Genomic DNA, 16,405 nt, shown 5'->3' on the forward strand with positions numbered 1-16,405 from the left:
AGAGAAGAGGAAGAGGAGGAAGAGGAGAGGAAAAGGAGGGAGAGACGAGGAAGGCGGAAGGAGAGGGGGAAACGGGTTGGTTGGCTGCCGGGTGATGACCGGACGGTACGGGTGTATGGTTCGGTAATGTACTGTACCAGGTACTGTACTTGATGCCAGGCCACGAGGAGGGGTAGGTAGATAACTCCTCAAGGATTTAGGTATCCTTTATTATTATATAGATAGAAAAGAATAGAAAACATCTACAGTTCAATCGGATACACTCCATACTGCCATCTACATAGTCTGAACCTTGGAAATACTTGGTGCAGGTAAGGTACCTAGGTAATTTACAAATATATTACCGTACAACGTACCACCTATACCAGCTGTCCACGGGTTGCCTGAAAAATCCGTACGCACAAATCGCCCTCGACGGCGTATAGTGTATAAACTTGGAAGTCAGCCTTGAAGCCTCGTGGTAATCAGCACGAGTTCCTCCAAAAATGCACTGTACGCAGCGGTGGACAACAATCATCTCGACACTTGGGGGGTTTCCGAGGGCCCGTGTTAACGAAGCTAGTAACTACGGCGTAGGACATGCTATGTACCTATAGGTACGAAGTTCACGTCTGTTCCTCTTACCCCATCCCCAACATCCTTCAATTGGAGAACCCCTTGGCTCAGTTTGTTAACCTCGGGCGAGAATGATGAAGGTTCCTGGCGGGTATCTTACTGTATCTATACGTACCCTGGACTGGGGCCAGAGTACCTCCAGGGCTGTCCAAAGCAAGGGCTTAGCTTCGTATGTCGTGGCTACCGCGCTTCACGCCTGAAATCTCAGGTTCGTGAACCCATTAGGTCTTAGGGTTCGCGCAAAAACTGGAGAATGGAACACCGGATGGGGTTTTCGACACTTAACTCTGTTTCTATAGTCGGTGGATCCTTTTACGAAATTTCTGGGGCACCCGTGCCGGTCCCTGCAATCGCTCGCAGACCGGTTTTTCCCCCCTTGACATTTGCCAGGCATCTTCTATCCGGTGGTTGGCATGAATATGTAAAACAGAACGGGTCTGTTGGGTCCGTCTGTCTGATCTTGACCTCCGATCCAAATTCGTCAGCACGAGCCGACAGTCATGCGCATACCACGATTCCTCCTTACTTGGCATGTCCGTCAATGTTGTAATTGTTGCTGGGGTGCACTCAACAAACAATGCAGGTACACTAGACACTTCCGGAGTACTCTCAAGGATTGCAACTGTGACCCAACAGTTGAAGAGACGCCCACCCCCCATGACGACGGCAGACTTGCCACCGGGGCCTTCTAGAACTTCTATGCAGACCGGACCTCCCGTACCAAACCAGTCATTGGCAGGTTTGTCGCGGTGGAAACGTGCGGCTGGACAGGCACTGGCCTGGGACCGTGGTCGACTTCATCCCGGTGCGGTCAATCAGCAATCCATCCTGCGTACACCCGGAGGCAAGGTCATGGGCTTGGGGCTACGTGCATGCCACGCTCGAGACAGACATGTCATTGGGGGCCACCCTTCCATGTCTTACACATCATCCGCTACACCAAGTTGGTCAACCTGAAGATCGAGGGAGATAGATACCTTGCTCGTTGGAATCCGGTCAAATACCAGTATGGTCATGTACCGTAAGCGTGGCGGTGTTGGTTCTCTTCAACGCCATCCCTGCTCGATTAAGGATACAAAATCCTACATCGAAGAGTTCCCGGTTGATCGGCGCATCATAACACAACGTCACAGAAAGCCATGGAAACCATTTACGTCGCCGGTCATTTGCTGGCCCTCGGAGTATCAAATCCTGGTCTCCGATCCCTCCCATCCGGCCTCTCCATCATGCGTTGTTCAACTCCCACTGCGGAATGGCGTCACGGCTTCTTTTTTGGGGCTTCTGCAGCGGCCTCCTTCGTCCAAGCCCCGTCGGTCATATGGCTGTGGCGGGGCCTGATCTGCGCAATGCTGGTGGACTTTCCCTCCCGCCAATAGCATGCGCCTGGCTTGAAGTCCTTCCCGGGTCTGCTCGGAGCCTTTTTTTTCCCTCGTCAGCCGTGAACGGGCTGACCGATCCTGTCGTGCACCGCTGCACGTTCTGTCAGACATCCGGCGAGCCAGGACGAGGCGTTGTCGCCGTGGGCTGATTCAGCGTTGCATCGGGCGGGCGCTCGTCAGCGAGGTGTAAGGCGAGGGTTCCTTTGTACGATGCAGCTGACTGGCAACAGCAGCCATCTCAGCATCCTGCGCACGAACTAGGTACTCTGCGCCTGGACACTCTCCCCTATTGCTCCCATACTCCGTACCCCCGTGCGTACTAGCCGTACGGGCGACATGGCTATCGTTACTAGGCAGTACGCCGTACAGTGATATTTATCCTCTAGCCTGAGTTGGTCGCGGGTGTGGATCATCACCCTCGGACGCCAAAGCCCAATCCCCAGACAGTCCCACTTAATTATCCGCGGGCTCTGGTGAGACGATCGTTCGTTATCCCACCGGAGCGACCGAACGGCAGCGACAAAAGCATTCCATCCGGGTACCAAAGCCCAATGAAACAGCCCTGTCACGGAAGATGAGTCGATATCTCCGGCTCAGTTGTGCGTAGCGTTTATGGAACGGTGTTGGTGCGCTAGAAAATAACAAAACATAACAACTGCGTCTGTGGATCTGTTTCAGGCTATTACGCACCAGTCTGCCGCAAGTACACGGCCCGTGCCCGTGTTGTGGAGGTTTGTTGATTCAGTCTGCGCCGCTCGTAGTCGAATAGGGTATTTGCTGGATGCGGCCCTGAGACCTCAAGCAACATTTTTTGTCTTATCTAAGGTGTAGGCGTTTAGGGTGTTGTCTGGGGTCAGACTTGTGTATCGACGATGACCGTCGCGGCATCATTGCTTGGACTGTGAGTATCTACGGTGAAGGTGCTACATAATACATAGACACATCGCTCTCGACTGTCTATAACCAAGCCTGTGTATCGTTTTGAAGGAATAATACCCCAGTACTCGGGTCAGGATCTGAAATTGATCTGATGGAACGCGGTGACCAACTGTTTGAGATTACTGAAGATATATACTTGCATGTACTCCATGTCCATCCGAGTCGGCAAAAACAGAGCTACAGCCATAGAAATATATAGACGACGGGATTTTCAAAGTCATAATTCCTGACAAAAGAAGAGAATAAACGAAAACTACGAGACCATCTGTAGAATCGTATCCACAGTCAGATCGTTGCCGCTGCCTGTTAGGGCTGGTGAATGTTCACCAATCGCCTCATCTAGCCATACAGATCCAACAAGAAGACCGGATAAACCGACGTCAACTCCAGATCTTCCGTTCAGATTCGAGGAATTTCGATTGCCCTCCCTCGTCCCGTTCGCCCCAGACCGTCTACTGCCTGGTCCGAGAGGAGGTTTGGTCGAGTCTGGGCCGGTGGGAAATAGTATTAATCCGCCGCTGGAGGACGCAGAAACAAAAGGCCGCTCCGCGTTGGCGCGATCATCCCAAGATTAAGCCCAAAAAAGCATCATCATCGAGGAACATCCCCAGCTCTGACATTCCCGCTGCTGAATTTTCCGCGATCATGTTCGCAGCTCGCAACTCGCAGCGCCGAGGGCCATCGGCGCTAACAACCCCTTGGGAATTCCCTCCTCCGCCCAGGCCAGCTTAGCCTGTAAAACCTTGCCTTCCACCCGTCACCTTCTTCCCTCCCACCACCATCCGGAGCCTCGCTCCACCATCCACCCCCGACTCACCCACGCGTTCCTCGTCCCTCCTGACACCATGAATTCCCGCGAGCATTCCGATATGCCTCCGGGCGCTTCCTACCCGTCCCCCAACGCCGCGCAGATGGGCCAAGGTGCCATGCAGTACTACACCAACCGCCAGTTGACCACCGACGAGCTCATCACCGCCGAGCTCTCCCGCGAAGCGTCCAACCATGCCCTGCCCGATACCTCCAGCAATGGCGTCCATCACGGCCAGTCGATGGTGCTGGGGTCGTCAAACCCTGGTGGTGGTGATATGGGTCGTCCGCAGTCGCCCGACCAGCATCAACAACACATGCTGCAGTTCACCCCAAGCCAGCAGGTCGGCGTCGATCCCAATCACGACCTCAGTTACGGTGATCAGAGCGCGAGGAGGAAAAGATCCAAGATCTCTCGCGCCTGCGATGAGTGCCGACGCAAGAAGGTACCTCCTCCCCGCCGGACGCGACGCGCTTTCGCGAGAGGCTAACACTGTGATGATGTAGGTTCGCTGCGACGCGAGCTCCGAATCGGGTGTTGAGACGTGCTCAAACTGTCGCCGACTCGGCGTCGTCTGCCAATTCAGCCGTGTCCCCATGAAGCGAGGTCCCAGCAAAGGGTAAGCACAACAAGACGCGACCGAGTCCCCGTGAGGAGGGCGGAAACCTGGGAGCTGACCCGCCACTCTAGGTATATCAAAGAGCTTGCAGAGCGTCTGCATACGCTCGAGAGTCAGATGCAGCCAGCCATGGTGCACCCCGACATGCCTTACCAGGCTATGAACGAGGTGTCCTCTCCCCGCGCTTACCAGGAGTTCTCACCACCAATGGATGGGGGCTCGATTGGTCGTAAAAGAACATACTCGGTGTTTGAAGGTCTTCCTAGCTCTTCCTTCACCCAGCCGCAATTTGGTACTCGTTCACAAAACGCGTTTGGTCCGTATTGTCCACCTCCCCCCCAACTGTCTTCCCTAGCTGACCGGTTCAAGATGCAGGAGAAACCACGACCGACCCTGCTATCGTGGCCAGCTCGGCGCCAAAACCAGGAAACCTCTTCTGGTCCACCGGTAATGAGAACGAGCCCCCCGCTGGAATCGCGATGTCCGACGTCCCGAAGCAGGAGATGGAGGAAGACATGACTCCGTTGAGTGTGGACGAGAGTGCCCTTAGCGCGTAGGTCGCCCCTGATACCTGCTCATGGCAATGCGCTATTAGGACGCTGCGTTTCTGACACGATTTAGCTATTATTCCAAAATCCACCCCATGTTCCCTATTCTGCCGCATTCTAATGAACGCCTCCACGAGCTCCTCCACCTGTGCAGCCGCGAAGTCCAGGAGATTTTCTTGTACAGTCTCTATACCGTCACGCGTACGAATATCGATCGTCTGCTTGGCGGCTTTGAGCGGGTAACCTCGTTCGACAATGCCCAAGACCTTCTGTTATACTACACGCGACAACCGGCTATGGTGCGCCCCACTGGAGTAAACATCATATGGCTGCAAACAATACTCCTAATGATCCTGGACTGCGACTCGAGAGGACCCGATAACTTTGTGCTCAAGGACGGCGTGCCCAAGCATTCATTGATCCAGTCAGCCAGCAAGCTCGGTTCCGATTTGGCCAAGAACCTCGGTCAGTTGAAGTCTAAAAGGTCTTCAGACCCGGATGTCGATTCTGATGCGAATCTTGTGCGACGGAATTGGGTGTCGCTTGCCATCATGTCTCGATGGTATGCTATCAGTGTTTCTGATCCAAGTGTACTCGGGATGTATGAGATTGGAGGTCGTGAGGATGATCGGGTGCTTGGCTCCATAACGACTGGCATCAGCTGTACGTTCTGCTAATTATCCATGATATGATCGTCCTGCTAACTTGGTCTCGCAGCATACTCTACATTTCTTGTTGAAATGGTTACGTTGGCCTCTCTCGAGCCCAATGTGTGTCAAACTAACACGGGCCTGGGTGGCATGGTTGCTGCAAATTTGGTCTCTTGTCTTGAACGTCTGGCGGAGATGGAAGACTTTCGCCGGCCCGACGAGATCCCAGAGGAGGCCGCTCCGCAGAGTTTCCTGGAGGGCCTGCAGAATCAACTGTACTGGACTCTGCGCCTACTAATCAAGCGCCACATCTTTGTGTATAGCCCCTACGAGATCATCTACAGTGCCCAGGAAGTCATCAACGAGATGCACAAGGGAATCGCTCAGGCTCGGCCTACGACGCCGTTTGATCTTCACAGTCTCGCGTTGGCCTCCATGACTCTTCTCGAGGCTACCGTCCTTCCGGAGCACGCGGTCGAGTGCTGGGATTCCCTCAAGAAGGTCGAAGAAATCCTCGACTATCGCGCCAAGCGGAGTACGGAAGGCGGCGAGTTTGGAGACATCTTCGCCACCCCTGGCTGGGATGCTAAGATCCGGCTGTTCTTAGACTGGAGACGCACGAAATCGCAGGAGAGCCAACTCCAAGATGCTAGTCTCGGGAAGAACGGCTCCGGTGCTCCACCGGTCATGGGTCCCAACGAACAGCGCTCCCTCCAGCACCTGGCTGATCTCGCTGTTGGTGCTGAAGGAACCGTCGCCGCTGGCGCGGGTTCTCCACCCCCGGCCGTGTCTTCAACGGAAAACAATATGGCCACGACTTCGCCGAATCTTGGTCCGGCCTCGCAAGCGCAGGGACGCGTCGTTGTCGACTTCACCCTTCTCACAAAGGAAGGCTACTTGAACGTGTTTTCGGGTCTGATTTATCGTCGGTCCCGAGGGAATCAGTAATGGGTTGGACGAAAGGGGAAATTGCTGAGCAGCTGGAGGGCACAAATAAGATACCTGATGAAAGGCCTGCAGTGGCAGGCCTCGTTTACTATCCTGTTTTCTAAGCTTGTTTCACTTCTCTCTCCTCTTTTATCCAAGTGTCTGCCTCTGCTGGGGGCAGCGGGTATGCTAATTCTTGTGTACTAGTATGTGTATTCTGGAAAAGCTATGGCAGAATATTAGTATTTTCAGTATCTTAACACACTGTAGCTGTCCTATAATACACTATTATAATGCTCGGCTTATTGTATCACTTCAGCGGTCCCCTGACAAATAATTATATAGCGCATGCCTAAACCAGACGCGAATCGCTTCGCAATCCCTGTGCCAGTTATAAGTGAAACTAAAAATGGTTCGATATCAGCTTCCCAGTGCGATGCGCTTCCAGATACCTTCTACGTCCTGACAGAGCTGTAGGAACCCATCGTCCCGGATATGCGAGCAAATCCAGTTCTCCAGTTGGACCGTCCGCTCTTTGGTGGGGGCAGAGAGATACGATGAAAGATCAGACGAAGCTAAGGAGGCTAGCGGCTGTTCTTTGCACACAGTCCTATCGTTTGCGTCGTTTCCGTCTGATTTATTCTCTATATTCGCGACTGGCCGTCCGCCGGGTTTCGTCGCTGGCAAGGAGACAGGGGGATATTTGAGCGTGATTATTTTTGAGGCCTTTGGGGGCGGGACCTTTTGGTATGGTGTAGGGCCGTGGGTCGTAAAAGAGGTAGACGTGCTGGGTCTTTTGTGCTGGCACACGTCTGTTAGTGTTTCGGGCCCATACGCCCCTGAATCTATATTGAAGGTAGACGGACGCTCGAAGTCGGTGCGTAACCTTTTCATCGGCGGTTTGGAAAAAGGTAGCTCGCGTTTAGGCGGTAGCACCTGGTCCAACGATTGCACGTCCTGATAGGGGATCGACGTCAGGGGTCTATTCTCCGCATTGCCGTGTACACAATCACTCGGTGTATTCGGGATTGGTTTGGCGGGATCACGGTGGAGGAGACTTCCGAGGGTGTGCGGTTGACTGCTGTATGTAGGTGCGGTGTAGTCTGTCGGGGTGGTACGAGTTGTACCGGAGGACGAAGGGAGAGAGCCTAGCAGAATGGTCAGGATGAGAGCATTGGGGGTGGCGACGGGATAGATCTAATCGTACCTGCTGTCACGCTAGATGCATCCATAGGAGGGATTGGGTGTGGGTATGTCGGGAACACGTTCGTGGTGGACGGACCGCCCATACTAGAACTGCTCGCTATTTGCTCTCTGGGAGTAGATATGGAGCCAGGATGCCACTGGGACGATGGAGGCTTTCGACTGGGGTGTGTGGAGCCCGTGCTTGCTTCTGAAAATGGACAGTTGATGTCGCTTAGGATGGACAGAGCCTTGTAGTAGTCGCTATCCTGGGAGAACTTGATCTGGAATCGGCGGACCTGGGGAGTGTCAGAAGGCTTCTATGCTTGTTCTCTCCACGCCACGAACCCATCCATGTGCAGTGGGATATTTCACGGCCAGACAGGGAAGTTTCACCACGACGGCGAATACCGGCCGCGGTTGGCTGGGTTGATGCGGCAGCGGTTGCGCCATCGTTTCCCGAGTGAGTTGGACGAGATCGATCTCTTCCTGCGAAGTGTACATGGGAATTAGTTAGGTGTCCACGGCGCCATGCGAGGATGCAGAGCTACCAGGATGTCATGGTTATGAGTGACCCTTAACAGTAGACGAGTAGTTGTGGACAGGGAGTTGGAGAGTCTTTCAAATATCACGAGTATATCCCCGTTGCTGAAGAGATGGCTCCAGTTGAACGGACCCTTATGGTTGAGGGAGGTTGTCGTGTGAGAGAATTTGGCCAAGGAGAGCTGAGCCAGCTGGGTGCGGTGGTCTGGTGGTTGGGGAAATTCGGACATTGTGCCATCTGCGTACCATGTAGTGCTGTATGTTTGTATAGGACTTTGGGCACTGTCTGCCTGCGCGAAGGTGTCAACTGCGGCGATGGTATGAGAGCATGAGACTGATGTACTTGGGACGTTCCACCGGTAGAAGTATATAGGCCGTGTGATAAGATTGGTGGTGTACTTCACGTTTACATCAACCACAGACGTGTGTAAGGAGATACAGCAATTAGTGAAGGTGAGAAACAAGGCGTAAACCAGTCTAATTCATCTACTAGACGGGAAAGACCCATGCATCCTCAGATTGAGGGCGAGCTGTATAGAGATTTATGCCTGACTCACAAGGCACCAATAATGACTCAGCATCCGGAGAAACACATAATCCGGACACGCGCCTGAGGCCAACGGCAGCCGCAGATTTGCCTGGGATGTCAACGGACCGATCGTGATCAGCTTGTTCCAAGAGCCCCCGAGGGCCCAACGAAGGCATTGACGCTCACTCTCCCATCCGACTTACCGCTCGCACTTTCCTTTGCTCGCGCAGCTGCGTCGCAATCCCTCCGCCTGAGCCGTACCACGTGGAACCCTTGTTTTCGCGCTGTCGCATCTTCTTCCTTCGCCAACTTCCGATAGCTCTGCATCGCCCTGATACCGTTGTCTTCCCCGGAACGAGATCCCATCGAGCTTTGCGAACGACTGATCACTCCTTACAACGGCCGATCTATTCGCGTCACTCGTGTCGGCGACCGATAGAGAAATTCCATAGAAGGGAAATAATCGATCGACACGGCCTTTCGCGTCTGATCATCGCGTTCTCCCTTGGGAATACCCTCCAATCTCGGCGTCTACCAAGCCAGAGGCGTGTTCCGTTGATATTGGACATCGTCTTTATCAGCCTCGTCGAGTTATTCCAGGGAGGCGTGATTGACGATACGAAGCTCCAGTACCAACATACGACCAGTTGTACCTGGCTCTTCCACCATGAGTAACACTACTCCTCGGTCGTCCCTCCGACGTGAGTGTCCGGATTATGTGGCTTAATACGTCTGGTACCATCTACTAACCATCGACAGAGGGCTTGCGGAGTGCCCCTAAGGCAAATCAGCCCTTCGTTCCCGACACCGCACCTGCCCGGCGGTCGCACCATTCAAATCAATCACCACAACCTGCGGCGATGGTTCCCTCCCATTCAAACTCATCAGCAAATGCAAACAGCCCTCATCCTCATCTTGACCACTGGGACGGGCGGGAACAGAAGGTCCCAATGTCCACGCGGGAGGTGCCGACACCGGGAAACAGGCCAGGCTTTTTTGCTACCCTGCATGATAGAGGAAAGACAGCCAAACAGCCCGACTTCTATGACCCGTATTTCCCGCTTAGATATCTCGAGGTTCCGAAGTGTACGTGGCCCACCTTGCCCATTCCTGACTTCCACTTTCCCAACAACAACTGACGATCCTCCGCAGCGGACCACATCTATAAGCGAGCGCATTACGGTCTGCAGTCCGGAATATCAGATGAGGTCGATTTCGCACTTTATCACCTTGTCCAAATATCCAACCAACGGTGGGATAAGTTCAAGTTCGAGGGCTTTCCGTTGCTCGCAGAGACCTTGATGGAAAAGGCCATTGACGTCTCCATTCTCTGCACCGGTGTTAAATGGGAGCTGCAGTACGACTTCAGACAGCCTACTGACCGTGTAAATGTGCTGAACTCGCTCCACGGGACAAGGGACATCTTGGAGAAGATCAAAAAGATCCCGGTTACTCTGCCGCAGGATACCCTTGAGACCTACGAGTTCAACCACCGTCTCCGGAATGTCAAGGAGGCCACGCTAGTTCTCAGAAACATGGTCCTGTTGAAGGAAAACGCATTCTACGTATCACGTTATGCCAAAGGTCTGCTGAGGGATTTTTTGGTCATCCTCATCAATTTGCCCAACCAACCTCGCCTGAACGAGATCAGAAATGACGCCCTGGACATCGCGGAGGAAGTGACGAAATTTATGCGAACGGACTCGGAGGACCCGCTGTGGATTTCTCTACTCAACCTGCTTGAGTCGCCTGACCGCGCACATGTCGTCCGCGCGCTTTGGGCCTTGACCCATTTCTCAACGGAACTAAATGAACCGGATGCAAACCGGGCCATGGAGCGCATTTCGAAAGATACCCTGCAGCAGCTGTACTTTCACACGTTATTGGACCTGGATAAGGATATTCTGAGCGGGGCGCTTGACTTCTGGTACCAATATACGCTCTCGAGCGAGAATATCGAGAACATGATGGATATCTTCAGTCTGCCTTCCATTTTCGTGCCGCGGATGGTTGCCTTGCTACTTCACGATGGGCGACCAAGCAAGAAGGAGACCATCTTACAAGAAGAAAAGGTCGCCCCACCGCCTTCGGAAATTCCTCACGTTCCTGCCGAGCTCTTGAAGGATCTGATGGAACTGTCGGAGCCTGAGCGGAGTTCCCGCTGGCTTCGTTGCTGCTTTGTTGAAGACGCAGAGTGCGAGATCACGCAAATCGCTCTGTGGCAAGCGTACCAGAGCCGGTTCGCCGATCCTCGAGTCCCCGGAGGTGGTGTCCTCCCTGCGGCGGAGTTTATCAAAAATGTCAGCACCACTTTTACCAACGCGCAGGCTCAGGTCATCAATGGCCCAGGCGCGTCGACCAGATTTATCATCAAGGGCATCAGACCGCTAGAAACGGCCTACACTTTCCAAGGATTCCCGTATTTGTACTGCAAATGGGCAGACAGTTCGAACCAATCCAAGTCTTGTCAGCGCGCATTCACTACCCCGACTGATCTCCGCAATCATGTCTTCTCGGACCATATGAATTTGTCCACGACCGACGCCCCTGGCCACTACAACTTGGACAAGGCAGAATCGCCAATCCACACTTGTCTCTGGGATAACTGTACCAAGTTCCGGGCGTCCGGTCCCAGCGCCAACACCGCGATGGTTGCTGGTCATGTATCGTCACATCTACCTGAAGAGCGCCCTGCTGATGCAGAGCCCCCAGTCTCGAAGCGTGCTGTTCTCCAAGAACGGATTGTCCGCAAATGGTTCTACATGGACACTCCGATTAACGAGAGAGGCGAACCAGTCGGGGTGGCTTACAAGGCTGCCTTGGTGCTACGCAATCTTGCAAGGAATCTTCCCAACGGCATTGCGCCCCAGTTCAACGGGCTTTCGTGGAAGAAAGCTGTGTTCCTTAGCCATCGCCCGAAGATCGTCGAGATCTGGGATCGCAACCGATCCCTGCGCAAGGAACTCACCGAGCTAATCATGACAATAGAACGAGAGGACTACTACTGAAAGTGCCGTCTTCGGTCGTTCTTCTATGGTTTCCTTAACTCTGTCATGATTATTGACCGATTTTCCACATATTGTACGAATACCCTGGCTTTTCTCTTATTACTACTTTATCTCTTACATGGTGTGATGTCTCTACCTTTCCCTTTCTCTTGTAACCCCTTCATGCAGTCACGTTGGTGTTGCAGATCTGGCGTCATTTTTTTCCACAGATAAAACGAAAGAAGGATTGTTAAAAACAGCGGGGGTCTGACTCGGTGATTTGAACCAAGTGGCGTCTGGGTTTATGAGGTAGATTCGGTGGCCTGTTTCCCTTTCTGTTTTCTACAATAATATCGAACTTGATTCTATTACAATGTATTATATAGATCATGTAGCTTTACCGGGGTAAATATCTACCAGCAAGATGATCATCAAGGTAGACATAGACCCTGCAGTATGTCGAGCGCGGACGCACTGTAGACCTACATAGTAAGAACAAGGGACCAGGCTGGTGTCAACCACGGAATAACAAAGAGTAATCGATGTTTTCCGACAGCCCTCCGATGAAGTTTTCATAGTTCAGCCAGGACATCTCATTCTCAATTCCTGCATTACCGAAGTCCACCGCATCCCATACACACGGCCAGGCGCCAAACACGTCAGCCTCCGAGATGGCCGCATCAGAGACCGGAGGGACATAAACGCTACTATTTTGGCCCAGAGGGGGGGCAGGGGCCAACGATGTCCGGACATCCGACTGCGGACAAGCAGGCACTTGTGACGAGCTGGTAGCTCCAAACCCCATGTCCGCGTACCCGCCCATGGCAGTTTTAGCGAGAAGCGTCTCCCTCTTCGCTTCAGCCTGGTTCATCATCTTCTCCAGGGGTTTCCAGAAGGCTCCTTTGCGCGAGTCGGCAACAAGACCGCCCAGACTCTCGTAGGCCTTTTGAACAGGCGCCCAAAATTTCTCCATGAGGGCGAGATCGTCACACTCGCAGAGCTCGGCGAGCGCGACGGCGAGCGGATGCCAGGGGACGAACGCATACTCAACCCATTGCCACGGGTCCGCACGAGGATCGTTGCGCAGGCTGTCAGACTTCAACAGCACGTCCACTGCGATCTGGAGGAGACGGTCGCCGCGGACGGGCGGAGGGACGAACCCCGGGATCCGCTGCAACGGCCGCAGGGTGATTAGTTGCATGGAGGAGTTTGTACACTCAGCCACGGCTCTCGTGAACCAGTGGAAGGGGATTCGATCCGGTTGGGCGTGCTGGAGCAGCTGCGACGCTGTCTGCTGGAAGCCGATGACCAGGTGCTGTCGTTCGAGGATCGAGTTGGCTGTGTTTTCCATGAAGTTCGAGAAAGTGAGAAGTCGCGAGACGCATTGCGCCTTTAGCACGATCATGGTGAAGGTCATGTCTGTGAAGCCCGTGGAACCCTGGACGGGGGCGCTCTCCATGTCGAAGCTGATTTCGCTGTCGTTGATATTTAGGGGTGAGTGTGATGTGAGCCAGCTGGACTGCATCATTGGCTCTGAGGCGCGGTCAAGGGATGCTTCGACGTCGAGGAAACCGATCCCGGCCCATAGTCTCCTGCGCATTTCGCGTTCGAATGGCCGCACTGGGAAAGGGGGCTCTGGTCGATGGAGGTACAGGGCTTGCCCGATGCGGAGTGCCATGCTCAACATCGTCCAGACTCGTCGGCTTTGGTCTTGCGTTCGGGAGGCGAGCTAGGTCGATGCGGTCAGTGATGATGCCTGTACGTCGACTGGGGCGCCGGAGGGCTGGAAGACTCACAAGGAAGAGAACGTAGGCTTGCAAGACGGTGAGATCGTTGGATATTATGAAGTCTGCCCGGGCTAATGCTGATTCAGCCTTTTGCCGGTAGAAATCGACCAGGCCGCTTTTATGTGTTTTAAAGATACGACTGCATTCCACGCCGCGGAGACTGCAGGCTGCGGCATGGTAGACAGCGTATGCTAACGCTGTAGGCGCGGGATGGCCTGGCTCATAGTCGAGATAGGGCTTCCCGGCGAGCAGGAACATGCTTAATGAGGGTTTATGGAGAATTTTGAAGTATGGATCCACTTTCTCGAGGAAAAGCCGACATAGTTCTTTCTCGCACTCTATAGTCTCGAGAGTGCCTGTCTGATAAACTGGTGGGCTCAGTGCAGTCGACGGCCTGCTGGGCATTGATAGAAGCCGCATATATCCAGTGGACGAAGCATGAACATCTGTATCTGGTGCCTATAATTCCGGTGATTAGAAAGGCCTACAGATAAGTCTGATCACAGCTTCTTTTGGATGTCGACAATCTTACCCGTTTCGAGGCATCTCGCCAATATGAGCTCGTACGTGACGAGTCTGGATCTCGAGAATCTACATTTTTAGCCTCCTTACTGGGCGATGGGCGTTGTGCTTCTGTGCTACGGCCGTCTCCTTCTGTCATATGGCGCACTAGGTCCTCGAGCCGGGAGACTCGGTCTCGCAGGACCGATTCATCGCCGGGTGGCTCGTTGGCTGCCCGCTTAGACCGTCCTCGGGGCAGGCGTGCTCGCTCGACCGGGACGCACGTAGCACCCAGTCGTTGGCAATTGGTGCACGGGTTAAGTTTGTCGCATTTAACCTTCCGTTGGCGACACAGCTCGCAGGTCAGTCGAACAGAGGGCTTGGAAGTCGATCCGGTCCCGGCCCGTGTTGTGTGATCTTCAGCCATGATCAGAGAGCCCCTTCCACTGACCCAATTCTGGGGAAAGTCAAGATCCCGTATTATTATCTCGACGTAGCAATAATTAGGCTGCCTCGGTCGATAGTGCCGCCCTCTGCATCGGGGCCCTGATGGAAGGACTCTTGGCTAGAGGGTTAGTTTATATACTGCGGTGGAACACAGAATCGTACGGGTCGCATTTTTCAGCCGGACTTGGACATCAAAATTGGGCTGTCATCTGTTGGATGCGGGCAGCAGAAGGATCGTGATCTGATCAGGTCCATATTTGTCCATCACGGGTTGTTGAGGGCAATGCTGACTCATCTGCCATACTAAACTGGCCAGGAAGTCTGCAGAAAAGCCCACTCTAGACTACGACTTCATTAATATCACGATACAAGGAAAAAGAATTCTGAACAGGCCATGAATCTGCTATGGAGAGCATGCTCCATCGACTGCTTAGGGTTTAGGGAGGGTTCTGCCTGAGGAACGAGGCGACCACCCCCTGGACGGGAATTCTTCAGCGATCTTCAACAACAATCAACCTTGTGCCGTCAGCTCTTTTCGTGCGACGTTGGATTACCCTTCCTTCTTGCATGTCTCTCGCAAGGGGGCGTTTATCGGTCATCAGGGGGAGATAATTCGGAGACGCACTTCCGCACGTCATTTTGCCCGTCTATCATCGATTTAACCCACCACATACGGAGTAGCGTTGCTCGCTATGTCCACGAAGGGAGCCCTGCCACCTAAGTATTTGGGACCGGATGGACAGCGATCGGCAGCACTAATCTATTTGTTCTAATTCTCCGGGTGGGGTATCTCTATCCTGTTCTGAACCACCACCGACGCTACAGTACGCTAGGTGAAGACTTGGCGGACAATGCCTGCCATTGACTTTCGCAGCCCGATCCTTTTACCCGGTCCTGCCGAGCGGTGGTGATCTGCGTCAATTTATCAAAGTCGTTCGTTGCAGACAATGAACCAGGGATCGAACGGTCGATGATGCCCTTACGAGGTATGCATTGCAAGGAGTCTGCGCGTCTCCTCCCTCAGGTGTCACGGCCGTTCCGAAAGTTTCAAAATCTGGGTCAAAGCCAGAGACATCTCACTCTCCACCAGCACCATAGCTATAATATTAGTCCCCTGAGTCCCAGTAGTGGAGGTTTCCCCTCGGCCAAGTCCCTGGTTCTCTCCTGCGTTCTCGAGCCTGACAAGACACTCGGCCCATGGTTTGCCACAGCGGGCTTTGCACTAGTTTTCTGGAACAAAGCCATTCACAAATGAACAATGCGGAATCCTTGCTCTTGACACCGTTGGACCCACAGCGGCAAGGTACCTTACCTAAATCGATTTACTAGAGGATGTCATTGGATCGTGTTGGATCGTTCAGACCCGTCCAGCCGGGAAAGCGTGACAGGGACTCCTGAAACGGAGCTCCCTCCGACTTGACCTCATCGCTTTGACTTTGACGGCCTGTCTCCGCCGAAACTTGACGCACGCCGATGTGGGTGCCCCTCTGACAGATGCCCATTCAGATTGCCCTACCGACAGAACACGCAATACAGAAGGCTCACAGGCCACAGGGACGGGAGACCCGGGATGCTTGCCCGAATATAGACTTTCATAGGCAATCTTTTTGAGCTTCAGGTCTTCCCACATAGCCGGACGCCTAAGATCCACCATCCATCCCAGGATTTCAATAGTCGCATTTCAATGATACGAGTTTGTCTGGAGTTTGAATAGTTCCCGTACCCGGGGACGGCGTTCATCAAGCAGCGGTCTAGGGGCCGGGAGATTGCTGGGTCCATGGGCTGGAACTGCAAGTCCCCGCTTAGCATTCGCCATGAGCCAATGTCGGCTCACAATGCGAGGGTCCTTGCAGTACACGTGGATTCCTCCCTCACGGAGTATGCTCAGTATCCTCTACCCAGAAGCGAACAGGCTTGGGATCCCCCACCACGATCTCCACATCT

At 53.6% G+C, this 16,405-nt stretch overlaps 5 protein-coding genes across 5 annotated transcripts; 3 read left to right on the forward strand and 2 right to left on the reverse strand.

The window, feature by feature from the left end:
- Positions 1-1,719: 1,719 nt before the first annotated feature.
- BDV59DRAFT_161965 (uncharacterized protein) lies at positions 1,720-2,197 on the forward strand. Its single transcript, XM_073687570.1, has one exon. The coding sequence runs from the start codon at positions 1,868-1,870 to the stop codon at positions 2,141-2,143; it is 276 nt and encodes a 91-aa protein (XP_073550000.1). The 5' UTR covers positions 1,720-1,867; the 3' UTR covers positions 2,144-2,197.
- Positions 2,198-3,497: 1,300 nt separating this feature from the next.
- BDV59DRAFT_174767 (putative C6 finger domain protein) lies at positions 3,498-6,786 on the forward strand. The gene is made up of 6 exons (XM_073689127.1): positions 3,498-4,186; positions 4,248-4,360; positions 4,432-4,676; positions 4,730-4,913; positions 4,982-5,571; positions 5,626-6,786. The coding sequence occupies exons 1-6, from the start codon at positions 3,779-3,781 to the stop codon at positions 6,504-6,506; spliced, it is 2,421 nt and encodes an 806-aa protein (XP_073550001.1). The 5' UTR covers positions 3,498-3,778; the 3' UTR covers positions 6,507-6,786.
- A 119-nt stretch (positions 6,787-6,905) lies between these two features.
- BDV59DRAFT_200478 (uncharacterized protein) lies at positions 6,906-8,440 on the reverse strand (the record flags this gene model as incomplete). The annotated part of the gene is made up of 4 exons (XM_073693588.1): positions 6,906-7,633; positions 7,693-7,966; positions 8,016-8,156; positions 8,219-8,440. The coding sequence occupies 4 exons, from the start codon at positions 8,438-8,440 to the stop codon at positions 6,906-6,908; spliced, it is 1,365 nt and encodes a 454-aa protein (XP_073550002.1).
- Positions 8,441-9,256: 816 nt separating this feature from the next.
- Positions 9,257-11,994, forward strand: BDV59DRAFT_162030 (putative chromatin remodeling complex subunit (Rsc9)). Its single transcript, XM_073687571.1, has 3 exons — positions 9,257-9,440; positions 9,499-9,825; positions 9,892-11,994. Exons 1-3 carry the CDS (start codon positions 9,407-9,409, stop codon positions 11,745-11,747), a joined length of 2,217 nt encoding a protein of 738 aa, XP_073550003.1. The 5' UTR covers positions 9,257-9,406; the 3' UTR covers positions 11,748-11,994.
- BDV59DRAFT_162038 (Zn(II)2Cys6 transcription factor) lies at positions 11,994-14,683 on the reverse strand. Its single transcript, XM_073687572.1, has 3 exons — positions 14,046-14,683; positions 13,523-13,972; positions 11,994-13,455 (listed from the first exon to the last, which is right to left on the reverse strand). Exons 1-3 carry the CDS (start codon positions 14,439-14,441, stop codon positions 12,241-12,243), a joined length of 2,061 nt encoding a protein of 686 aa, XP_073550004.1. The 5' UTR covers positions 14,442-14,683; the 3' UTR covers positions 11,994-12,240.
- Between the last annotated feature and the right edge of the window lie 1,722 nt (positions 14,684-16,405).

This window comes from Aspergillus ambiguus (genome assembly GCF_047715705.1).
Source record: "Aspergillus ambiguus strain CBS 117.58 unplaced genomic scaffold BDV59scaffold_8, whole genome shotgun sequence".
Taxonomy (NCBI): Eukaryota; Fungi; Ascomycota; class Eurotiomycetes; order Eurotiales; family Aspergillaceae; genus Aspergillus; species Aspergillus ambiguus.